The sequence below is a fragment of the Ctenopharyngodon idella genome, chromosome 3 (assembly GCF_019924925.1).
Source record: "Ctenopharyngodon idella isolate HZGC_01 chromosome 3, HZGC01, whole genome shotgun sequence".
In the NCBI taxonomy this organism is placed as follows: Eukaryota; Metazoa; Chordata; class Actinopteri; order Cypriniformes; family Xenocyprididae; genus Ctenopharyngodon; species Ctenopharyngodon idella.
Genome location: NC_067222.1, coordinates 38,640,103 through 38,667,999, shown reverse-complemented (window position 1 = coordinate 38,667,999; position 27,897 = coordinate 38,640,103). Strand labels below are relative to the sequence as shown.

Genomic DNA, 27,897 nt, shown 5'->3' with positions numbered 1-27,897 from the left:
AGGCCTAGCACACCCAGTTATGCTGAAGTCTCAGGAGAGCGACCACTCTGTCTGACTCACCCCTGCTAAAATAAACCCAGCCGTTGTGAGAACAAGGCCTGGGAAACTGAAGTTTTTGAAAATGGCATGGGGGGGTACATGGAACACATACATTCTTCATCAAACACTCTTAAAAATAAAGGTTCCTTAAAGGTTTCTTTTTCACAGCAATGCCACAGAAGAACCATTTTTGTGCCACTGAAAAACATTTCAGTGAACAGTTCCAAAAAGAACCCAATTTTTTTAGTTTAAACTATTAAATGATCCAAAGAACCTTTTAGCAATACAATTAGTAAATGGATTTTAAAGGTTCTCCATGGAACCGTAGATGCTAAGAACCTTTATTATTAAGAATGAGCTGAACAAAGTGTGGACAGACTAAAGGAGGGGACCAAGTGCCCCTCCTAAACCCCCCTCAAAAGCTCAGAACACTCTGTCCCGAACCATGTTTTCCATTATTTATGTGTGCCAGGAACTCCTGTAGTGGGTTTCAATATTAAAGTGGTTATCCATTACAAATCAAGATCCATGCCACCACCAAGTGGCTTTTTCAAAACAATGTGGCGAATGAAGCTTGACGGAAGAGTAATACCATAATCATCTTCACATCAGTACCACGGTACATGACATGCCTGCAGTCATCTCACTGTTTGTTGAGCTGATGTCATTCCTCATGTTCTCTGCTGAACCCTGACTGACCTTTTTGTGGCTCCAGGCCTCACTTCCAATCTGTACAATAAACAGAAAACAGCTTAGATCCCAGTAAATCTCACTTCTCTAAAACCCTCTCTTCAATCTAAATCCAAATTCAAGCCTGAAGTTGCAGTCACATTTACAGTTGTTTGTCGAATTTTGTCAGACAGAATCATTTCATTTTAATTGGAATCCACATGAATTTTGCACGATGGTGAAAGATTTTCCCACACAGATTTTGTTTACGCAAATTTCCATGTTAACCAACAGAAAACTGCTTGGTTTAAAAGCCCTCATGTGGGCTACTTCAGGCGAAAAAAAAAAAACTGGAATGACGGCATTTCAAACAAAAGAACATAAACACACTGGAGAGCCGCTTCATAGTAGAAACTGAAGTTGTAATTCTAAATGAAAGCGAAACTGACACTGTTTTTCAGGTTTAATACTGACCACTGACAATAGACAATGGACCTTTTTTGCCTTCAAAATTTCGCTAATGCGACCGCACCTTAACATAACCAGACGCTACTATCGTAAATTAAATGAATGAGCTGTGTTATGGCTAATGAGCCCGTTAATGTTGACTAAACTGTAGTTGTTTAAGAAACACTCTGACGTTGACCTGGGCTGTGTTGACATTACTAGATTTCAGCAACTCGACAGATGACTGTATCTTCATGGGTGCTTGCAGAGCTCTGGATGTTGGCTCAGGTTTGAGATCTGATAAATGAATATACCCTTTGGTTTACGGTTCATCGACGGGCACTATCCCAACAACCAATAACTCACTTGAAACTCTCACAACTGAAGCCATATATTAACAACAGTGAAAGCTACAAAGATATACTCATGCACATGAAAGTCTCATTGTTAAGAAACCTATAAAGAGGCGTTACTCCCATAAGGCATTAAAAGCAGATACATTTCCTGAAGAGGCACGATAAGCCAGCTAAATGATTAATTGAATGGTGAGGTAATGTTTGGGTGCGAGTTTGAATGAAAACCAGGATGTTAATACAAAAATACAATACAACCGTCATCAGACAACCGAAAAACAACAAGCCTCATCATTACTCATTACCCCACAACAAAAACTCTGGTCACTATTCATTCTGTAGAGATAATTTGTACGATAACATTTGTATCAACTCCAGAACATGTGTTCCAGTAATAATTACCAGCTGCCGTGTGCTAAACTCTAAACTCCCAGTGTCCTTCACTCATGTTTAGCATCAAATTCCCCATTTTAATTCATGCTCACATTAATCCACACTGGAATAAAAAAAAATATTTATAACTAAATATTTGCATTTACCCCTGCAGACATTCAAGGTCTCCACTTCAAGGCAGGCCATGGAGCTGAGAGACGGATCAGACAGTTTCCGTGTCTGGAGTCCCATGGATTGCTGTGGGAAATGAGGACCGAGGCAAAATGGCGAGATCTGGCAGAAAATTCCCCAGTGTGGAGTTTGATTCCAGACTGTTACGACAAGTTCCTTCACCGGCTCTGTCTCTAGACTGCCTGTGTGAGTGTTTGTGGGTGTGTATTTCTCAGCGAGTGCGAGCGCTGTCTGCAGCGGTTCAGCTCCGGCTCCGTCAGTGACTGAGAGGGAGAGGCGGGACTAAAGAGGTGTAGCCATTAACCCTCTGAACACTGGGTAAATACAATAGTTCAAATGTGCAAACTTCACCTTAGACAATAAAGAGGAACATGCAAAACCACAACTTCCTATGCCTCTATTATATGTTACTTCAGTTTTAGAAATAATAAAATAAAACTTGTACCTTTTTTCCGCTTGAAAATATGTTGTCATGGAACAAAAATGATAAAAACAACCAAGCAGCACCCCAGGGATATCTCTGTTTGTTTTTGTCGACATAAACAGTTCATATTCAGGGTTTACAAATGAGAATCAACATTTGACACTTTCTCATTCATATTTCAGCAATCTGCCTTTCTAACAAAGCATTATTGTGTCTCAAGGGGTTTCTCGCAAAATGCCATTACATTTCTTATCTACATCCAGTGATGTTTCTTTCATAGCCGCTGAAGATTAATATTGCAGAGAGGGAAAGAAAACATTTAAACAAAGCCTATCTGAAATACCCAAAGTGATTAAACACAATGGAACAGTAACGTCCCAGGGGAGGGTTAGAGAGAACGTTGTCCCGGGCCCACTAAGGTCTACTCATTGGGTCCAGTGGAGAGGGAACCCACTAGGGCTGTGCAACACTACACATTTAATTGCCTGAACGATTAATTGGTCTTAAAGAAGCCTTAAATAAGACTGGACTTTCCTTAGGAGGTGTATACATAGGACACATTCTTCTTCTTCTTCTTCTTCTTATTTATTATTATTTTTTAAAAAAGAGCGAAACGGAGTGGAACAACACACTGATATACATTTTTAAAAGTTGGATTATTTTTTAACTTGGCTCTCCATCTGAAAAACACAACCCTCAAGACACAATCTGGAGGAGTTGATGTTATAGTCTACAGTCAGAGTTGACAGATTGCATAGTGTATGATGGGTACAGATTTTCTGTCCAGATTAGTCTGTTGTTGAATGACACTAACGTCCACCTATAAATATTGCATATTGTAGTGTGTATGTGCTTGTTTTTTTTATTTATGAGGACACAAATCTGTATAATGACATAGGTATTACACTGGTATTACAACATAAACATGGTTTATGAGTCCTTGTAATTAAAATGACTTTAAAAAAACATACTAAACTAGGTTTTATTAAAAATATAAAAATGCAGAAAGTTTTCTGTGATGGCTTATGGGGTAGGGTTAGTGAAGGGGGATAGAATATACAGTCTGTACAGTATAAAAACCATTACGCCTATGGCATGTTCTCATATGATAGATGTGTGTGTGTGTCTGAACTTACTGGACAAATGGATCAAACCGAAGATTAGTGTGAACAGTCCATTTTTAATGCTTCAATGCCAAGACTCATATGTTAACATGATTATAATGTGTAGGTCATAAAATAACTTGTGGGAGCGTTGACATGAGGGTGTCAGTAGGGGAATTTGCGAACAGTGGTGACGTCTAGTTTTTTTTAGAAGGGTGGGTTGAAAAGAGGAAGGATGGGTACAGTCTGTCCTCCAGCCTGAGCAGGAACAGATCATGTTGATTAAGTCCAGTGTAACAAACTCTCTATGAGCTCATAATATCTTTAGGCGGCAGTGAGCAGGAATCAATTATCAAAAAATACAAGAGTGTTCCTTTAAAAAGTATTTATTGCTTCAGTTCCTCTGATAAATGACATTCACTCAAACTCATTACTTAGTATCTCCAAGCTGATAAAAAGCAGAAATGATGCCTTGTATTAGGATTTATTGCGAATCTCTTTTAAGTTTATCATTTTTTGCTGAATGTTATGAGGTGGTCTGTTGCACAATATGTTCTCATTAAGTACACCTTGTACCAGTTCTGGTTGTAATCAACCACATGCACTGAGGGTGGATCACCCCAAAAATCATAACTGTGGTCGGCTTTGGGGGGTTTTTCAGTGACCGCCAAGCATTCTCTCTTGAAGATTTACTTACATATGTTTCTATCTAGTGATGCACTGAAGTAAAACCTCTTCGCTGTAACCAAAACTAAAAATTCTGAACACACAATGCAATATTAAATATATAATCAAATACAATAAAGAAGTAAACATGACAGAATTTCAAGTTTCATTCTGCTGTCTAAAGATGGTCACAAGATTAAACAATTATTTTACTCCATTAACAGCCATAGTTCAGATTTCTCCTCAGTTTTATAGATCTAAAAGTACTCAGATTACAGGCAGAAAAAAAAAATGCAATGCCAACTTAATAAAAACAAAATGGAAACACTGACTGAATTTGCAATGGTGTTTGCATTTCGGCAAAATGTTGCAAAATATCTTGTAAGTAGCAAGAATTGTAGCATACAAGAATCAAAATAACTCGTGACATTTGTGATGGTCAGCAAATCAAGGGTAATTCCAAAGTCATGTTGAAGTGTCTGTGTGAGTCACAGTTTTAAGTATATTACAGCACAAAAGGTCCAAGGAAACTACGGATTAACACAGAACGTAATGACTACATCATGTAGTGGAATTAGAAGTACACACATGCCTGGTGGGGTCTCTGTTTACGTACCTTGTGCAGTAAATTATCGAGCAGCCCCCAAAGACACACTGACATTCTCAGGCCCCTGTTTACACTAGCGTGTTTTCGTTTTAAAACGCAGAAGTTTTGCTACGGTTACGCTTGTCGTTTACACTACAGCGTTTTCGAACCTCGAAAATGGAAACTTTCGAAAACGCTGCAGACCCCGTTTTAGTTTGAAAACGCCAGGGGTTGCGTTTCAGTATAAACGGACCAAAATGGAGAATTTTGAAAACGAAGGGGTGGCTGCCCACGTTCGCTCTGCCTATCCATGACGGACGTGTAAACAATAACATGGAGATCTTTGCTGGCTTTGTTGTCATTTTTAACAGTCATTGTGCAGTTAAACTCAGCATTTTTTTAAATTCTGCAGCTACCTACATGCGCAACTGTTTACATTTGTAAGCGCATGCCCGGTGTGCATGAACGGTCATGTGACATGCGTTTTCGGCCGTGTAGTGTAGAAGGAGATCGTTTCTGAAACGCTGTGGAAACGCCAGTGTAGATGAGGATCATTTTCATTTTAAAATGCCATTTAAAATGAAAGCGCACTAGTGTAAACGGGGCCTCAAGGGCAAGGATGTCCGTGGGGAGTGTGACATGAACTTTTTCTGTGGTCGGACAGGGTCAACGTGTAGTTCGACAATTTCACATTCACAGGGTTCACATTCCAGTAAAACATTTCTAGAATGAAACTTTGGTCCATGATTGTGAGAGCCAGACAGACGATAACGTCAGAGTGACCAACACTCAAAAAATTCAACATTAAGTTAAAGGAATAGTTGACTCAAAAATGAAAAATCTGTCATTATTTACTCACACAAACCCATTTGACTTTCTTTCTTCCTTGAAGCACAAAAAGAGATATTTTGAAAAATATCCTGGTCGCTGATTTCTATGCATTAATAATTCATAGAGACTGGATTGGATCAGTCCAATTTGGAAACGAATCATTTGGTTTTGTGAACTGATGAACTGATTCACTCAAAAGAATGATTCACTGATTCACTCAAAAGAATGATTCATTTATAATCCAGACATCACTATTTATCTCATGAAGGCACTAGGAGAGATAGGGTGGATGTTATATATAGCACTTTCATGGTTTTTTTGTTGTTGTTGTTGTTGTTGTTTTTGTGGTCTCATTCACTTTCATTTAGGGATTCACTTTCAATATATCGGCACCATATTAGTTACCTGATATTAGAGATTGAATTAATTAATTTAATTAATTATATACTAATTATATATTAGTTTTCAGTGTTGTATTTTTACTTTATTCAGACGAAATTAGTGATGCACTAAAATTTGAGTACTTGAACTCTTTATGCTGTTCAGGCTGTTATGTTCTCAGTTGATAAATTAAAACAGTCATAGTAAAGTTCTTCAACATTAAGCCACCTCTTGATATTTCAGCTGAACAAATTTTACATACTGCTAGTCTAGCTTAATTTTTGTGCGTGCGCACACTGCTGACGGCCGTCAATTCACAAGGTAGTCAAAGAAAAACTGCATAAACAGAACTGCCCGGAGCGAATGCAAGCTACAGTGACAATGGAGACCTGCATAGACAAGAGATTGTGTGAAGAGGTTAGAAAGTACCCTCATTTGTACAAATCTAGCATGAAAGAATACAAAGATGTTCACATGGGTTGTAACTCGCGGCGAGAGATTGCTCAAAACTGTGCATGTGTCAAACGCCTATGTATGTGTACGAGTCAAATGAAGTATACTTTGCAAGGCTGTGCATTCGACTGTGCGCATACGTTAGCGTGCACTTAAAAAACGAAGTATACCCAGGGCTTTACAAAATTATTTCGGTCAATATTTTTGAACATTTTTAGTTGCCGAAATTTCAGTGCATCAGACAAAATAGTACAGAATTTTAATTATCTATCAGCCATAACATGAAAATAATTGTTAGCTTCTCATTTTTGTATAATATACACCATGTTCCAAATTATTATGCAAGTGACATATCAGTAAGACTTCAGTACAATAAACATTCAGATTTTAGTTTTTCTAAGAAAATGTTTGTTTGTTGTTTATCCATGTCTTTTTACGTGGTGGCCATTCACCAACCATCCAGAAATCCATCCATTTAGACCAGGGGTTCTCAACCTTTTGCAAGCTGGGGCCCCCCAAAGCTGGTTCATTGCATTTTATAATTTTTAATTATAAAATTATTATTATTATTATTATTATCATTATTATTATTATCATCAGTAGGCCTATTATCATTACTAGGCTATTGCTATAATTGGGAATTGGCACCAGACCTCTGATATTAATTTATGCTTTATTATTGTTATTATTACTAGGCCTAATAGTAGGCATCATCTGCATTTTTTACAGAAGCTTGCAGGTAAAGGAAAGCTTTAACTGTAGCCTATATTCTGACTAGTTTATTCGTTCATATATTATATTATATAAAAAACTAAATACGACCTCACGTTTTATACGTTTGCAGCCTCTGAAACTTCCGTCCGTCATAAAAATTAATTTGGATGGTTTGATTTTCTGCATTTTTCGCATCCGTAGCAAATATTTTGAGGGGTGTTTTTGACAATTGAGAGCCACCAAATGATGAATATGAAAAGACGAATACGACAGTTTCGGACTCAGTCAGGGTGCAAGGACCTTAAACTTTTGAGGCTTGCGCAGCTTCTCGAGAAGAAATCAAACAAATGAGTGCCGTTTTCTATGAGCGCAGCACACACAAATAAACTAAATTGACATACTGCAGTTAAATTTCAAAATGTGGTGTTTTTATATTTATAACATTTGAATACAGTTCAGCAACATACATCACACGACCTGACGACCAAGAGAGCTGACAATTGACCATCACTTAATTTACCATCACCTCGCGATTGAAAATGTGACACTGATATGACAGTTCAACAAACAAGTTAATAATATTAAGTCACTTACATTTTAGACGAAATAATGACTGTTTTGGTCTATTTTAGCAGTGAAAATAGATCCGATGAATCCAGATCACAACATAGCGCATCTCAGAGCAACACTCAATCGTGTTTTGAATGAATCAGTGTTTTGAACAAATCGTTTGACTCAAAGATTCAATGACCCATTCACAAACATCTGTCTCATTCTTGATGAATCGGCCGTTTGAACGAATCATGAATGAACGACTCAATGACTCGCTTAATAAAACCGCTTATCACCTGCATTATTGATTGCATTATCAACTGCACTATCAACAAACCAATCAAATTTGTTCAAAACTTTTTTTTTTTTTTTTAAATCAGTCCAAACACATTTTAATTTTATTCAGGAGTTATGTATATACAAAACTATAACTTTTTATGACAGTAGTTTAGTGATTAGTTTTTTCCTCCCATCCTGTAGCCTACTCGCGCCCAACAGCCAGACCTGAAATTACTTGTGATAACAATGCAGACTTTTCACTAGGAAAAAGGACTTCTTTTCATCAGTTCTTAAGTTTATGCATTTGGGCCTTTTTTTCATACTCAGAGTACGAATGCATTGTTGCATTAAGAATACAGCAAGACAAACTATTAATCCTTTTTTAATTACATTTTTTTCATGTTCAGTGACACTATAAGTAGGACAACCATTAAAGGACAAGTAAGTACTTGTAAGTACTTGTAAATACTACAAATATTGTCTTAACAAGGCCTAAATAAAACTTTTGCGATCCAAGTTGTATGTGGCCCTTTGCATTTTATGTGGTTTAAATGCGGCCCTCTTGGCCTCCGAACTTGAGTACCCCTGCCATACTGCATGAGAACTGACTTGCTTAATAATGTGGAACAACCTTTAAGTAGGGTTTCCACAGACCTGGCAAATTATTTTGGCTGAGATTGATACCAGTTATCTAAAAGGACATGGATAAATAAACAAACAAACATTTTCTTAGAAAAACTAAAATCTGAATGTTTATTCTACTGAAATCTTACTGATATGTCACTTGCATAATAATTTGGAACGCGGTGTATATTATAAAATTGACATGAAAAAAAATATTAGTGGCCAAGATATTCTACAAAAAAAAATAAATAAATAAAAAATTAATTAAAATGACCTTTTGTGTTCCACAAAAGAAAGTCATGCAGCTTTGAAACATAATATTCATTTTTGAATGCTTAACTGTTCCTTTAAGTTACAGCCAACCAAAAACCACAACATGACTGCAAGCCTAAGAACCTTCTATATCGAAGACTTTCGGCGATCACATTTGACACCAAAATCTATCACATTAGTTTACCAGTCGTACACCCTAACATAAGCCAAGAACACTTTGGAAAAGAGTTAAAGGGAGCACTTAAGACATGATTATATGTTGGCATTCACATACAATTCCTGTGTAATTCCCCACGTCTTACCGCAAACAAATTTCTCAACCTTCTGGCAGGCCTTATTTTCTCAGTGTCAAATCAGGGCGGTAGTTTAATGGATGAGGAGGAAATAGGAGCTTGGGAGCAGAGTTATGGCCTAAGGGCCTGACCAAACGGGCTTACTCACCGTTCTTGCGCTCTTTAATGGGTGGAAGGCTCTGAGTGGGCTGGAGAGACAATTCCTCTAGGTCATGGGTCACCGCTTCACTCCGTGGGCTCGGCACCAGCACCCCCATCACTCCCGAGTCGCCCTTCACTCCCAGACTCTCATGAGGCTCCATATCTCCTGAAGGGAAGAGGCAAGGGTCTCTCCCTGAAAACTAGGGCAGTATAGACGACTGGCGGGAATCTCGGACTGCAGCCTGCCAGAAAAACAAAAGACTTTCAAGTGTTTTGCAGCCCTTGTAAACATTAGAAAGCCCTAATGGAGCTTAAAGTTGTTGTTGTTGGGGTGTGGTGGCAAAACAAATTTACTTGCATGTGACTGATTAATAAACTTTAACTGGGCCAGAAATGCAGTTCAAAGGTTGGTGTATCCATTTAGTGTATCACATTGCTTAGATCCAGTATATATTTTGTTGTAAACTGGTGAGGGTAAACTTTTATTTCACATAGCTTCTTTTAAATAGCTTGATCGAAATCTGTCTAACCTTGTTCTATCCACTCCAATGTATTTAATCAAAGAAGTTTGATGGCTCTCCCAGTTAACCTATAAAATAAGCTCTTAAATCCTTATGGCTGATGTTGTATAAGTCTTGTTGTGGCTCCGATCCAAGACAAGTTATACGGGAGTGTATGCAGGCAGCACGTCTGGCCCAGCTGTTTAATGTGTTATTCTGACAGATGCTTTACATCTTGGTACATAGAAAGGCCACTTAGGACAAAGATGTCTATAATATCTGTTCGGTCTAATTTTGAAATGTACTGCACTGGAAAATATATGTTACCATATTTCACACTTCAGACATGGAGATTTATAAAGAAAACACTGTGAACAGACTATGGGGCTCCATAAAGTACAAGACACACAAAATTCCAAAACATGTCACATTGGAAATTTATGATCAACATATCAGGAATACCTGTATATGTAGTTATGCAAAGAGTGATAGAGACTAGTGATGCATGCTAGTCACTTACCCTAGTTAAAATGCTCATAACGAAAAATGTATATAGACTTGCACTGTGGCTAAAGTTACCCGTTTGCAATTTCACCAAGTCTATAAAAACAACAACAACAAAAACTACTGTATAAAAACATCGCTTTAAAGAAACTTCATTGGCTGCATTTCTTTTACTGGGACACTCAACTGATATTTTTTTAAGCATATTATTTCTACAATTTCCAAGTCAACAATTCAAGGTTTCAATAGTTCAACAATTCAATAGTTACAGCCGTCTAGCTAACACAAACAAAATAATTATGAATGGTTCAGAAAAATGAAGTTTGTTGAAAAGAACTAAAACAGACAGAGTTAGGCTAATGTAAGGATACACATTCTGGCTTCCCCTAAACTGTGAGTGCCGTATGCTTGAATAATAGCAGTCATTTAAGCCATCATCAACCGGGCGTTAATAGCGAACAAGCGCAGGTGAGACCTGAAGAGCACACCTTGCTATCTAAAGTAAACCTCAAGGAACATTAAATTAATAAAAATAAATCCATGTCATGACCCCTTTAAATATGTATGAATGCTAAGTTTTTTAATTTTTTAAAAAATCCTCAGGAGTTCTCTTCCTAGAAGAGTGAAAACTTTGCATAGGTTGCATAAGACTGACTGATGGGATGTAGAGCTATGTTCAACTATGCAAATGCTATTGTCAAAGACAAATCCTGCTCTTGGATGCTTCATCTCTCCATGCCAAGCTGAAGACAAAGTAGAGTTTGGCAAAACCGCAGCATGTGCTTATTCCACCCTGACTGAATCTGTGTCTGGAGAACTTCACATACACATTTTTGTCTCTGTGGAAGGATGGAGGTTTGCCTGTGAACAATGTGATGGACTGGTTAAATAAAAGATATTAAAAACCAAGCTTTTAAATCAACCACATGAGAGAAGACTCATATGGTTGCTTTGTTGTGAGAGAGGAATCTTGCTTAACTGATGTCTCTTCTCATGATGGTGCTCTTTTCTCTGGAGGTTTCAGTTCAGCAGGGCTGATGGTGAGAACAAGCACAAGCGCATCCCTACGGGTACATGCTTTTGTTCTGAAGCCATGCGTGTCACAACCACCAAAGGGTTATTATAGGTTGGCGTTGACTTGGCACGCCAACCTATAATAAGTGTTCAAAATACCCTCCGCCCACTGTAGAGTTATCTAGAAATGTCTCTCTATAATAATCTTCATAAATAAAAAGCTCTGACATAAGAAAGATAACCTCAGTCAATTAAAATTAGGCATTATTACCCCTATTTTTTTTTTTTTTAGTAGGCCTACCATAAAAGCTTGTTTTACAGTTTTTATCCATCAGCAGATGGCACTGTACTCCTCATATGTTACAATTATGTGACAGCTGTGCCTTTAAAACAGTTACATTTCTGGATGGACAGACGAACAGATGGACAGAGGGATGGATGGATGGATGGATGGATGGATGGATGGGTGGACAGAGGGAATGAGGGAGGGACGGTCGAACAGAGGGACAAGCAGAGATATGGATGAATAGACAGATGGATGGAGGGATGGATGGAAGAATAGAAGGACAGATGGAGGAATGGATGGAGGGACGCATGGATGGATGGATGGATGGAGGGAGGGACGGATGGAGGAATGGATGTAGGGAAGGATGGACAGAGGGATGGATGAATGGATGGATAATGGATGGACAGATGAAGGAATGAATGGATGGAAGGATGGATGGATGGAGGGATGGAAGAATGGATGGACAGATGGAGGAATGGATGTAGGGAGGGATGGACAGAGGGATGGATGGACGGATGGATGGATAAATAGATGGAGGAATGGATGGATGGTGGAGGAATGAATGGAGACATGCATAAATGGATGGACGGATGGATGAATGGATGGGTGGACAGAGGGACAAGCAGAGATATGGATGTATAGACAGATGGATGGAGGAAAGGATGGATGGATGGAAGAATAGATGGAGGAATGGATGGAGGGACGCATGGATGGGAGGGATGGTCAGACAGAGGGACAAGCAGAGATATGGATAAATAGACAGGCAATGGATGAAAGGATGGATGGATGGAAGAACAGATGGAGGAATGGATGGAGGGACGCATGGATGGATGGAGGGAGGGATGGACGGAGGGAGGGATGGACAGAGGGAGGGAGGGACGGACAGATGGATGGAGGAATAGATGGATGGATGGATGGAGGAAAGGATGGAAGAATGGATGTAGGGATGCATGGATGGATGGATGGATGGATGGAGGGAGGGAGGGAGGGAGGGATGGACAGATGGATGGATAAATGGATGGGTGGATGGATGGATGGATGGATGGATGGATGAGGGATGGACAGAGGGATGGATGGACGGATGGATGAATGGATGAATGGACGGATGGAGGAATGGATAAATGGACGGACGGATGGAGGAATGAATGGATGGATGGATGGATGGACCGACAGAGTGATGGATGGATGAATGAATGGATAGATGGATAGAGGAATGGATGGATAGATGGATGGATGGACAAAGTACAAAGCGTCATGCAGCAATGCAATGATAAATTAATAAAAATCCATAAAAAAAATAATTCACAATTGTATTTTTAATCCCAACTGCCAGTTCAAATTATAAAATACTTTTTAAATTAAAATCACACTGATAAATGTTCAAATAAATCACTGTGAATGTGTGCATTTACTTCCCTTAAAAAAGACTGTAATCAAAACAGACAAAAGAAAAGCAGTACAAAAAGTTTTACAATCACTTGCTCAGATCAAATGAAAACTCTACCACAGTAACTCTAATTCTAATCTCTCCCAGAAAACGAGATTTACCTGTCAAAGGAGAGGACGCTTTGTGCTGCAGTGCTCCAGATGAAGATCACTAGGTCATGGTGCCTCTGAAACAAAAAAGGATATTCTGTCATTAAATGAAACAGAACTACAACAGGTTCAAACTACATAAACCCTTCCGTTAGAAGTTTCCCGTAGGTGAAAGCAGAACTATTCTACCTCACCCGACTGCAAAACAGCATGTGAAGAAGGGGGCAAGGAAAGGGAAGGGTGGCTTGCATCTAATCAATGCAGTTGCTATGGAAATGCTAATCTGCTTGTGCACTGATTAATGGCTAAACAATAGGATGACAGATATTTATGGATGTGTGCCACTCTACAGAAAAGGCCATGAAGAGATATGGAAAACAGGCTTATGAGAGTCTGTACTCCAGCCTCAAACGCAACCTCCGCAAACAGAGCATTAATATTCATTAAAGCACAACATTCAGCAGTGTTGCTCTCTACTGCACATCTGAAGTTCTGTGTTTACAGTTTATCTTTTTTCACACTGTCAGAAGTGTCATGTGTCATGAATTTTAAATTCAGCATCCAAACAAAACATTGCATCTTTGTGTTTATATCTGAAATTTTGTTAACGTTTGTAATGGGTGTTTACATGTTCTTCCATAAATGAATCTGTGGAAAAAAAAAAAAAAAAAAAAAAAAAAAAGGTTCCGGTTTGACAGAGAAACTGAGTGGTGTGTGTTTTTCCTCCGCATAATTTAATAAAGTTACCCGTTATCTACAGCATCACGCAAATGGCTGCGGCAACAAATTTTAGCACAACTATTGCTGGGTTTTTGTTTAAAATGTTGTGGCAAAAATAATCACTTGGTTTATTAAAAAAAATTAGAGATACACCAATATTACAATTCTGGCTGATGGTAAGCTGACAATTATTTGGATGTTTTTTGCAGAAAAATGACAACAAATGGCCAAAATTTAAAAATATATAGTATTTTGTGTATTTTCTTAATATAAAATCAATGGTTTGCAAGATTATTCAGTTAATTGATAATTACTGCATAAAGTATTTTTACAAGTGCAATTACAAATCCAATATTGAGAGACACATAAATTTAAGTGTCAGTTCTGGCTCACATGGTGCTCTAGATGAGATATGACATGACCAAAAGAGGAAAAGAAAGTGCTAGGCTAGACATAATGGATGGAAGTTTCATCAAGATTGTGTTTATTTGATCAAAAATACAGTAAATACAGCAGTACTATAAACTATTATTACAATTTTAAATAGCTGTTTTCTTTTTAAATATATTTTAAAATGTAATTTATTCCTGTGATGGTAAAGCTGAATTTTCAGCATCATTACTCCAGTCTTCAGTGTCACATGATCCTTCAGAAATCATTCTAATATGATGATTTGATGCTCAAGAAACATTTATTACTATTATCTGTGTTGAAAACCGTTCATGCTGCTTCATGTTTTTCTGGAAACTGTGATACATTTTTTTATATTCATCAAAAGAACCCTACTCATAAAGTTCAAATGAACAGCATTTATTAGAAATAGAAATCTTTTGTAACCTTATAAATGTCTATAGTGCCACTTTCGATAAATTTAATGCATCCTTCAATGGATTTACATAAGGTTACGTACAGCATCCTGTAGTGCTTATTTCCCTTTGGTCATGTATTATTTTGGCTAAGGAAACCAAGTGATCCAAGACTGACACTGGTGCTCCCTCGGAACAATAGAAATATTGAAAGAAATATTCACCAGCTTCATCTTCAACATCCATTTCTATGATGAAATCAACTTTAATCCTAAATATGTGGACTTGAGGACTATATGCTTGTTAAGTTCACAATCACTTTCTATGGAAAGCAGGGAAAACAAATTAAGTGACTCAGTGAGCACTGTGATCTTGTTATCTCGTGCAAATGAAAAACAACAGGCTGATGAATGTCTTAACTCTTCCAGACATACAAGCCTCGATGACTTGACTAATCCTTGGCTGGCTTTCCTGCCTACTCACATTCCCTGCTTTCAATCATATTCAGCTGAGTTTAAAGAGTTTCGGCTGTTTTCTCGCTAAGGATCAGTGGTAAGCCCCTCTCAGTGACACTTTGAGAATTCATCTTAGTCCAGCACAATTTCAAAACCTCAAACAGAATTATGTTTTCAGTTTTGAAGAGGAAATTCAGGCCAAATGGGGACATCACTGTACCACTGTCAGCAAGTAAACTCGACGGCCCATTCACTGCTGTGGATTCTTTGTGTTGGGATGCATTTTCACTCCACCTAGAAAAGGAAGTGAAGATGTGCATGACTGAGAACTCAGTGTAAACAACTTGAATCTCCCTATGGAGGGACATTGATCCTGTAGCTCAAATAGTAGAACATGGCATTAGCAATCCCAAGGTCATGGGTTCGATTCCCAGACAGTGAATGCGTTGATTGCCAAGATTGCCACGTCACAGAAGTCGGGGCCTCAAAGCCACAACTACTTATTACATAATCGCCACGGGCCAATGGTAGCTCCAAGGTGTTTACCAGCCGGAGCAAACTTTTCTGGAAAATTCACTTTGGCAAGCTGTTTCGAACTTCTGAAACGAACACAAAACGAACTTTGTTTTGGCCTGATTTTGTTCAAAATGACATCACACTAGTTCATTCTTTGATTTCAACTTAAGTATATCGGGCCCTTAAGGTAACATTATTTAACTAACAACAAACAATACTTCTACAGCATTTATCAATCTTATTTAATGTACATTTCTACATTTACTAATGCATTTTAAAAATCAAAAGTTGTATCTGTTAACATTAATGCACTGTAAACAAACATGAGCAATCAATGAACAATTTTTATTTTTATTAATATTAACAAAAGTTATTAAATGCTGTAAAATACAGTGCCCAGTTCACATTACCTAATGCATTAACATACATGAAGCTTCGGAGTGTTATGAATCAGCATGTCGATCGCGTGTCAAACCGCCAAACTGCTGAAATCACGTGAGTTTGGCGCTCCGAACCGCTGATTTGACACAAAAGATTCATAACACTCCGAAGCTTAATAAAGCAGTGTTTTGAAATCGGCCATCACTGTAAGTCGTTACTTTGTTTTTTTTTTGGCGCACCAAAAATATTCTCGTCGCTTTATAATATTAATATTGAACCACTGTACTCACATGAACTGATTTAAATATGTTTTTAGTACATTAATGGATCTTGAGAGAGGAAATGTCATTGCTGGCAATAGAGGCCTCACTGAACCATCGGATTTCAACAAAAATATCTTAATTTGTGTTCTGAAGATGAACGAAGGTCTTACGGGTGTGGAACGACATGAGGGTGAGTAATAAATTACATTATTTTCATTTTTGGGTGAACTAACCCTTTAACAAATGAGACCTTATTGTTAAGTGTTACCATGTTAATTAATACAATCAAGCATTTTAATGGACTTAATAAAACAAACATTTTGCCATTTAGGTCTCTTAACCTAGTTTGTTTTGTTGACTGGAAAAATCCTAGCTGTGTTTTTGAATTCTGTTTATTTAAAATAGTTAACAGTTGTTCCCTAAAGCCCAAACACCAATCCAAGTGGCGTTTGGCGGGACAAATTATGGCCGAATTACCACATTACTACACAATGAGAACTTCTCCTCACACAAACACTGAATGACTCATCCACAGTAAACTGGAGGGGGTCAGCTGTGCAGCTAAATATAGCTGTGAGACCAGCCAGAATAAGCATCAGAAATAAAAAAGAAACCCCTCCAACGCTTTTCCATGTGTGCGTGGAGCAGGCATCAGGAGTCAGCACAAAGAAAACACTGTGAGACCCGTTCGAGTGCTGAGGAAAGGAAAGAGGGGGAAAATTCCGTTACCATTCCCAAAAATTATCCCACATTTTAACTTTCCCAGAAAGCCAGCTAATTCCCAAGAGGATGTCCCTGAGTGCAGTGCACATGGCCTTTGCCCCTCCCACTTCCCCTCATGCCATTGGCCCAGCACAGGACTCAACAGGGAGTCAGTAGTGAGGGATCATTAAACCAGAAATCAAAATAGCCAGCTGTCAGCCAGTCGGCATATACTGACACGTTTTTTGTTGTTGTTGTTGTTAAGATTTAATTTAAAGTCCCCCTGCAGTCAATAATTTTATCACTTAAAACTCATCTTTGATCACCAAAATGACATTTAAAAAAAAAAAATTTCCTGAGAAAAAAAATTTATTCATGCCTTAAAATAGCTAGAATGAAACTCTACACCCTTGCTTCATTTAGTATACGCGGATCCACTCGCTCAACTTTACTGTAGTAAACGCTGCACAATGGCAAGTGGGAATACTGGTTTAATTCAGTCATATATGTTTAAACCAGAAACCGATTCAGAAGAAGAAGTGGAAGAGCGAATTATACAGACTCGTCTTCAAGTCGATGTATCAGAATGGTAACGCATTTTATGTAACGTTCTCTACAATGTCGGACACATAACAATAATTAATATGATTAGACTTTTGCTTGACTACGTTCAAACAGCTAATAATGACAAACCATGTCATTTGCCATCTCACAGTCACAGATGTCTTATAAAAATCAGCATCCTTAGAAATGCTTTGAACAACAGAACGTCAGTGGAGAAAGGCATTATAACATTGTAATATACATCATATACATAATTCACCCGCTATATTGCTAAATGTACCCGATTTTTCATATCAACAGAAAAATATTCCGGGATAACCTGGCTTCTTTTAAGGCTCCCCTGCTTCTCAGCTAATAATAATAATACGCTAAAGCCCACCTGCACGTTGATGTGATTGGTAACAAGGTACTTTGTGATGTAAGAAACACCAGTGATTTTAAACCGCATCTTTTTTCACTGCAGTTTTAAGGAGAAAATACTCAGAAATGGTGTTGATCTATAAATTTGCGCATAGTTTGTTTTAAAGCATATTAAAAACACCACATAGACACATAAACAACATTAAAAACTTGATTTTCACCAGAGGGGGTATTTAAAATCAATCCACCAAAAGATGCAGATTCACTTAAAAAGGAATGCTCATAAATGATTTCATCTATTTCAGAAGCTGACTTTGATGGTTCCCACACAGCCATACGATTACTTCTCAGAAATGATTACTTCCCATTTTTTGACAATATGATTCAACACAGTAAGTGAGACATGCAGTGTTTTAATAGGTTTCCACTGAAACTTACATTACTACAAATATTACCCATCTTTTTCAGAACAACAGATGTTTCTGATTCATGATTGTATCCTTTTATCAAGCAAAAATGTGGCAAACAATTACATAAACTTGTTGATCATTTCAAACAATGGTCAGGGTGATGAAATAAGCACTTCCATAGTGTTCCTTTTGGGTAAACAAACATATCAACACCAGACATCAGTGCTCCTACGCAAAAACAAACTGGAACAATGACAGCTGGGGCAATGGCAAATAAAGAGCGTCCAACATAAATAAAAAAATAACACTTTTCTTACATATTGAATACATTTGAATATGTCTTAATCACTATTTTCAAAAATGTTTTACAATATATTTTTAAAGGTAAAAAGGATGAATATTAACTCATAAATATCAGTTTTTGGCGAGTCACATCACATGACATTTTGCAACCTGAACTAACCTTGTCCTGCACTAATAAGGTCAAATCATCTGACATTTAAAGAGACTTCTTGAGGGTGAGAGAGTCATGAGGGTGCTTTTATGATATAATTTCCTATTTTATGTTTTTCCCCCCTTGCATATTTCTGCAAGTCACACCACATGATTTGGCATTTTTCAAATATTTGTATTTTAGCAAAACATGCTGACTGCTCTTCTGTCCCCTTCTGTAATATATTGATGGAGATGCTTCAGAGAGAACGAGAAAAACAGGCGCGACCCAACGAGTCATTTTGCGCAATATTATCACAGCGCATCCTACGCAAGTTCGGCGACCATTTGAGAAGCTTAACTTTTGGTTGGCAGCGCTGACTTAATAATTAGGTTGACGGCTTTTGATCTGAGGACACTTGAGCATGGATATGAATCTGGTTCATCAGCATCAAAGCCTGTGAGGTCACATCACATGACATCTCAATGGAATGTTATTGTGTCATGTGAGCAGAGTAAGGGAAAAAAAAAGGTTATTTGTCCCGATTCTCTTTTTACTAGGCATTCGTTTGAAATACGAACTAAAAAAAGCCAGGAAGATGTTTAGTTTAACGGAACACTGATATCTACAAAAGCAATGATTTCATTCTTGTTTGTGAACTTTAACTTTCCAAACTACAGTTCAAATGCACAAAATAACATTTACCCGATGATAACAGGTAACGATAACAACGTTGAGGCCGCAAACTTTAAGTCAAACAGGCGATGGAGCAGACTAAGAAAACAATGTCCAGACCACCAGGGACACACCATGCTTACAGTCACTATAAATACCAGGACCTCCAGCTTTCAAGTTCTGCTTGAGCACAGCTGTAGTCTAAAGGTCCTGTCTTAACTGTAGACGTGTGGACATGGACCAGAGGATGGAAGGTAGTATCAAAACATGGGCCGTTGTTTTAGACAGAGCCAGAATTCCTTTAAACTGATTTACAGACAGGGAACAGTCCTCGCCATTCATCTTTTCAGCACATGCTGCTTGAGGAAGGACACAAACTTGCAGTATGTGAAATATGCTGTGGTGAACTGACACCTGCGGTGGGTAAGATTCAGCCTGTCATCAATGAAGAATGCTTTATTTTTCAATTCAACGTCCATAACATCAGCTATATTTAGGTGAGAAAAAAACTATTTTGGTCAGAGAATAATATGAAAAAAAAAACATTTAGAGAAAATTAAGACTAAGCACGTGTTCAACAGCAGTTCTGTTCTCTTGGTTCTTTTGGTCCAGACCAGGGGTTTTCAAAGTGTGGGGCACGCCTCCCCAGGGGGGCACCAGAGCATGTCAGGGGACACGCACATAGTGGTAAAAAAAAAACAAAAAAAAACCAAATTAAATTAATTAATTAATTAATGATAAACTCTTGGAAAGTTTTCAGTCCAAGGATCCAGTAAATGAATGCATTCAAACAGCCAGTCCAAAACAGCCCTAATGCAGGGAAAACCAGGCCGATTTAATCAGAGATGGCAGACAGAATTGTGTATTTGGCTTCAAAGCATGATCTCTCTCCTATTCTGTGATTGTTTCGGAGCAGCCCGAGCCGTTTATCATCGTGCTGTGAAGTACAGACTGAATGGTGACTCAAAACACCCAACCTCTGCACAAGCGTATGATACGCAAACTACATCTCTCGGTTGAATAAAGCAAACCAGTGTCACGCTAGTAAAGTTTTGATTGATGACGATTGTAATCAAGGTGAAGACGATTACAGTGAAATATAGGAGTCACTAGACACACTAGAGTCCGTTGTTATTGATGCGCAAACAAACCGTGTGTGTGGCGCTCTCTGCGCACTGATCGCTACTGAAAATTAGTAAAAAACTGGGGGGTGGGTAGGCGCCATTGTGTACGTTGTGTCAAAATTAGGGTTGCAAAGGGGCAGAAAGTTTCCGGTAAATTTCTGGAAACTTTGGGAAAATTATATAAATTTCTATATAAATATATATAAACATTTAGTTTGGTCATAATAACAGTTATTTCTTTTTTGCATCCAATTAATTCTAATTTAGTAAATATTTAAAATAAATATATTTTTATTGCAGCAATTGTTATGCATGTGTTATTTATTTCAGTGTCACATGATCCTTCAGAAATCATTCTAATATGCTGATTTGATACTCTATCAATGTTGGAAATTTCAGTTGTGCTGCTTAATATTTTTTTGGAAACTGTGATACTTTTTTCAGGATTCTTTGATCAATTAAAAGTTAAAAAGAACAGAATTTATTCAAAATAGAAATCATTTCTAACAATACAAGTCTTTAATATCACTTTTTATCAATTTCACACATCCTTGCTGAATAAAAATATTAATTTCTTGGTAACACTTTACAATAAGGTTCATTCAACTAACATGAACAAGCAATGAACAACTCCATTTTCATTAACTAACGTTAACGAAGATTAGTAAATACAGTAACAAATGTATAGCTCATGGTTAGTTCATGTTAGTTAATACATTAACTAATTAACCTTATTGTAAAGTGTTAAAATTTACTTTAAAAAAAAAAAAAAAAAGAAAGAAAAAAAATTACTGACACCCAAATTTTGAATGGTAGTGTATAATGTTACAAAAGATTTATTTTTTATATACAGTGGGTACGGAAAGTATTCAGACCCCCTTAAATTTTTCACTCTTTGTTATATTGCAGCCATTTGCTAAAATCATTTAAGTTCATTTTTTTTTCCTCATTAATGTACACACAGCACCCCATATTGACAGAAAAACACAGAATTGTTGACATTTTTGCAGATTTATTAAAAAAGAAAAACTGAAATATCACATGGTCCTAAGTATTCAGACCCTTAGCTCAGTATTTAGTAGAAGCACCCTTTTGATCTAATACAGCCATGAGTCTTTTTGGGAAAGATGCAACAAGTTTTTCACACCTGGATTTGGGGATCCTCTGCCATTCCTCCTTGCAGATCCTCTCCAGTTCTGTCAGGTTGGATGGTAAACGTTGGTGGACAGCCATTTTTAGGTCTCTCCAGAGATGCTCAATTGGGTTTAAGTCAGGGCTCTGGCTGGGCCATTCAAGAACAGTCACGGAGTTGTTGTGAAGCCACTCCTTCGTTATTTTAGCTGTGTGCTTAGGGTCATTGTCTTGTTGGAAGGTAAACCTTCGGCCCAGTCTGAGGTCCTGAGCACTCTGGAGAAGGTTTTCGTCCAGGATATCCCTGTACTTGGCCGCATTCATCTTTCCCTCGATTGCAACCAGTCGTCCTGTCCCTGCTGCCACCACCATGCTTCACTGTTGGGACTGTATTGGACAGGTGATGAGCAGTGCCTGGTTTTCTCCACACATACCGCTTAGAATTAAGGCCAAAAAGTTCTATCTTGGTCTCATCAGACCAGAGAATCTTATTTCTCACCATCTTTAGCAAACTCCATGCGGGCTTTCATGTGTCTTGCACTGAGGAGAGGCTTCCGTCGGGCCACTCTGCCATAAAGCCCCGACTGGTGGAGGGCTGCAGTGATGGTTGACTTTCTACAACTTTCTCCCATCTCCTGACTGCATCTCTGGAGCTCACCCACAGTGATCTTTGGGTTCTTCTTTACCTCTCTCACCAAGGCTCTTCTCCCCCGATAGCTCAGTTTGGCCGGACAGCCAGCTCTAGGAAAGGTTCTGGTCGTCCCAAATGTCTTCCATTTAAGGATTATGGAGGCCACTGTGCTCTTAGGAACCTTAAGTGCAGCAGACATTTTTTTGTAACCTTGGCCAGATCTGTGCCTTGCCACGATTCTGTCTCTGAGCTCTTCAGGCAGTTCCTTTGACCTCATGATTCTCATTTGCTCTGACATGCACTGTGAGCTGTAAGGTCTTATATAGACAGGTGTGTGGCTTTCCTAATCAAGTCCAATCAGTATAATCAAACACAGCTGGACTCAAATGAAGGTGTAGAACCATCTCAAGGATGATCAGAAGAAATGGACAGCACCTGAGTTAAATATATGAGTGTCACAGCAAAGGGTCTGAATACTTAGGATCATGTGATATTTCAGTTTTTCTTTTTTAATAAATCTGCAAAAATGTCAACAATTCTGTGTTTTTCTGTCAATATGGGGTGCTGTGTGCACATTAATGAGGAAAAAAATGAACTTAAATAATTTTAGCAAATGGCTGCAATATAACAGAGTGAAAAATTTAAGGGGGTCTGAATACTTTCCGTACCCACTGTAAATGCTGCTCTTTAACTTTTTATTAATCATAGAATCCTGAAAAAAGTATCACAGGTTATAAAAAAAATTAAGTAGCACAACTTCCAACATTATCGAATCATCACAATGATTACAATGATTTCTGAAGGATCATGTGACACTGAAGACCGGGGTAATGATGCTGAAAATTCAGCTTTACATAACAGGAGTATATTACATTTTTAAATATATTAAAATAAAAAAATATATATTTTAAATTGTAATAATATTTTATAATATTACTGTTTTTTTTCTGTATTTTTGATCAAATGTGAATGTTATGGGGGAATGCACAGTGCATGTAGGGGGTGTGGCCTCAATAGCCCTGCAGTAAGTAGTGTGCTGTGTGAATGTGATTGAGTAATGTGTAGGGTAAAAATTGAAAAACTGAAACTGCATAAAATCTGGTTGTTGCAATATTTGTGAAAGATTTGTTTTTCAACTACATTTAAGTTCCCTGTTATAGGCTAACCTGCAATTCCCTGTTTATTCCCATTAATTCCAGTTAATTCACATATATTCCCGTTAATTCCCATGGAAAGTTTCCAGCCGTGAAAATTCCCAGAATTTTGCAACCCTGGTCAAAACAGAGGCCCACTGTCATTGATTTTGAAAACCCCTGGTCCAGACCAAAAAAGACAATTATACATTTTGTCCTGGTTCACATTCACACTGTCATTTTTTAACACCGAACTTAAAGATACAAAACAAAAAAACAGCTTTTATGATGTATATTTTGCGTATATTTGATGGTATCTTTACCAGCTGAGAACCCACAAAAAGTGTCAAAATAGTACCAGAATTCCCAAGTTGCACACAAATTGTTTTAATACCAAAGTTCGGGAAGAGCAACGTTCAAATAATCTGACTAATCATCACGTCATTTCAGCCAGCTGTCAACAATCAGTAATCAACATATCTACCCAATCAGCATGAGTGAAGGCCTATATATAGACGCAGTCATCTCGACCATAATCCTCGACAATTTTTTCAGCATCCCTCCACCACCCTGTCTCCTCACACTCGCCTGGTTACTTTCCTAATGGGAGGACTCTGGGTTCAGGCCAAATACAGAGCTCTGAGTCCTCTCCTCAGACAGCACGCCAAATACACATACTATTTACTACCTGATTATTTGTAAGTGTGAACTCGTGAAATGAAGATCTGCTGCAAGGAGACGGCCTGTACAGAACTGTAATGGGCAACATAGTGCCTATGATGAGAAAAACTAGGGCTGTGTCCGAAATCGCCCCCTATACCCTTAAATAGGGCACTATCTAAGGGGACATCCATTTGTAGTGGTGTATGAAACCATAGTGAATGTCATCAAGTGCACTCATTCAATCCCACAATGCACCGCAATAACGAGTGTCCAACTGATGTACATTCAATGGCTTGAGAATACCAGAAGATGTTGTATTTTTGGCACCCACAGCTGAATCATCCATCCATCCACCCATCTATCCAACCCATCCACCCATCCATCTATCCACCCATCTCTCCAACCCATCCAGCCATCCACCCACCCATCCATTCACCCATCTATCCACCCATCTATCCAACCCATCCACCCATCCATCCATCCACCCATCTATCCAACCCATCCACCCATCCATCCATCCACCCATCCATCCAACCCATCCATCCACCCACCCATCCAGCCATCCATCCATCCACCCATCTATCCAGCCATCCATCCATCCAACCCATCCACCCACCCATCCATCCATATTTCAGTCAAACCGCACCAGAGTTTGTTTGGAAGAGGACCGTGACCCACCTTTTCAGGGGTCTCTCGGTCCACATGTTTGGTGCGCACCAGGGTTCACGCTCATTCAAATGAACCACACTAACAGAGCAATCACACCAGAGTTTGTTTTAATCAAACTAAACCTGCCAAGTGTGAACACCCTCTAAATCTAAAAACGTGATGCTCATATAAGCCGAGAAGTTGTGAAAATAAGGTGGCATTTGATGCTATGCAGGCAAACTGGCAGAAATAAACAATTAAAACACATGGCTCTGCCCTTTAAGAGCTGCTTGCAAATATTATTCTTAAATCATAACACACATTCACTATTTTTGACAACTCTGTTCGTCTGTCACATTGTAGCGAAAGCCAATTAATATGAGAAGCTTAAATAAATATCAATAATAACAATCTGGTTCCTCCAGTTCTTGGTGGTTGTCATGTTATCCTTGACGACAATGACTGCAAATAGACAGAAACACAATAACAGTACACACTGTATACAGTGACATTGAGGGTCAAAGGATGACATATTAACCTGAATTTACTGATTCATAAAGAATAGATAAAGATGGCCTACGTTCCAGACTATATTAAGGCATAAAGCCACCCTAATTAAGGATTTTCTACCTGCAGTAGAGAGTAAGTGACCTGTAGCAGTAAACACTGGGAGTGTTTCATGCACTGTGCCTCCACACAAATCACACTGAGGCTAAAGGTCACTGCATGGGAACGCTCAACAATGCTGTCTTGCAGACACACCCATAATGCCATGAGTGTGTGCATGCTTAACAACATTTTAATGAGCTATAAAGACAAATACTCAAACTGCACTTAATGCCCTCACACCAGTTCGGGTGAAGCACATTATTCATTTAGCAGATGCACGTGACTTGCACATTTTTTGTTAGAATTCTCTTTCACAAAGTGAAAATGTGCCGGTTACTTTCAACTTCCAGCCCCTAAAATTACTTGTGTCGGTGTATCCTCCTAATGTAGTTAGGTTGATTTTTTACATATAACTTAAAATAATAAAACCAGTTTATGAAAACCAGCGTATGATACACATGCAATCAATCAAAAATTCATTAAAGTTTTAAGGTAAATTGTGGAGGTTGACCACAAAACAAACAAACTAACACATACTGGACAATATCTGATTGTCTGGCTATAGTATGATGATATAATATTTGTAATTAAATAGCTATGCTCGACTACTGACACAGAAAATTGTAAGTTTTTATTTGAAATTAAATTTATGATTAATGTACAAGAAAACAAGAAATGTAGAAAGAAACTTTTTCATGCTTATTTACATCTATCTATCTATCTATCTATCTATACACACACACGCATTAATTTTTAGATGTATATTTAATGCTTACATATAGAATAAACATTAAGGTTTAAATGTTTAGTGAATTGACGTGTTTTACCGTCATGGTGTTCCTAAATATTCCCTAAAACTACCCAAAAGAGTTCCTAAAGTGACATGACACTGTGTGTGCAGCGAAAATATCAATTTAACAGTCGTCCCGTTAGAGTTCGGTTTATGACTCATTATTCTGAATCATTGCGCATGTATTTAATAAAGTGTCACTTGTAATGTATTAAGACTGGAGTCTCATTCACTCGCGCGTGCGGCAGTTGTATATAGATACGAAAGTAAATAGGGATAAATATCGAACCTACCGTTTCTTGGCTTCCAAATTAAACGTGTTCCCTTGAATGACACATCAAGAATACAATGAAATTCCGGCAGAACATTTATTTTCTTTCTTCACTGAAGTATCAGTTGTTGCTGTTGGTAAAGATGGCCGCTCGTATTGTGTTTAGCCGGTGATGTAATGAAGTTGTGTTAACCCTTCGTAACACTTTGCAAGAGAACTGACACCACATCGATATTCGACCCCGCTAGATTAGAAGTGAACAGAATAAAAGCGATTTTTAGATTAGTAGCCTATGAGTAATTCTCATAACATCATATTCTGAAAGATGAATGTAAACATCACTTTACACGAAGCAATGCGCATAATATCCAGAGATGTAAAAAGTCCAGCGATATTATAATGTAGTGAAAATGCGTCAAAATGTACTCACTTAAGTCTAAATATCTAATCAAAGCGTAGGCCTATAGGCTACTTTACTTAAAGTTAAAAAAGGTTTTCACATTTAATTGTAGCCTAAAGGGAGTTCAAAAGGTTTCTTACCTAGCTTTTGAAACTGACAGATGGAGACTGAATATGTTAAGCAAACTTAAGGTGGCATGTGATCAGGCTTTATATTGCCAAACCATATTAAACTGAAATCTCTGTCCTGAAACCCTGATTTTTATAGATGTTTTAATTTTTAATATAGTTATAGTAAGATATAGGCTACTCTAGTAAAGTATATTTTTTAAATAAAAAATTTACTCAAGTACTTTACACCCCTGATAATGTCATAGAATGATTATTATTGTGCTGATTCATTAGACTATCAGTTACAGATCCTGATGTGAACATTTACCCTACTGTAAATGTAGGATTTTACCCTACTGTAAATGTCTGTGATCAGTCCAAGTGGGCTCAGCCAATATATGCCTATAGGCAAAATAAAAAAAAAAAATTAAAAAAACCTAAAATAAAATAATAAACTAAGATGAGGATGACTTTAACTTTATGAAGATACACATGTATGTTAGTGTATAACACTGCCATCTGGTGTACTCTCAAGGTCAGTTCATACTGTGATCATAACTTAAATATATCCAAATATAATAACAGGACTATTTCTTGAGGAACTGGATACAGCTGTAGAAAATAAAACACCAGTTCACTTACTCGACTGGGGATTTAAGATCCTAATTGTCACTGAATATATAAAACAGCATTATTTTGTGTGCTTCCACAAGGTTGTTGCATGCAGTTCCTAATGATAATAATAATAATAATAATAATAAACATAAAATGCATGATGCATATCCATGGACTTTATTCAAGATTTTAGGTAAAAACTTATATTAACAGTGAAAGTGTTTAAGCGCTGTAAATGGTCACTTCATTTCAGTT

At 37.8% G+C, this 27,897-nt stretch overlaps 1 protein-coding gene across 1 annotated transcript in view; it reads right to left on the bottom strand.

The window, feature by feature from the left end:
- Positions 1–26,723, bottom strand: part of mrtfbb (myocardin related transcription factor Bb) — a 45,010-nt gene extending 18,287 nt beyond the window's left edge. The window contains 3 exon segments of the mRNA XM_051886010.1: positions 9,400–9,634; positions 13,245–13,309; positions 26,540–26,723. Of these exon segments, the coding sequence (XP_051741970.1) occupies positions 9,400–9,553 (154 nt within the window). The 5' untranslated portion in view covers positions 9,554–9,634; positions 13,245–13,309; positions 26,540–26,723.
- Between the last annotated feature and the right edge of the window lie 1,174 nt (positions 26,724–27,897).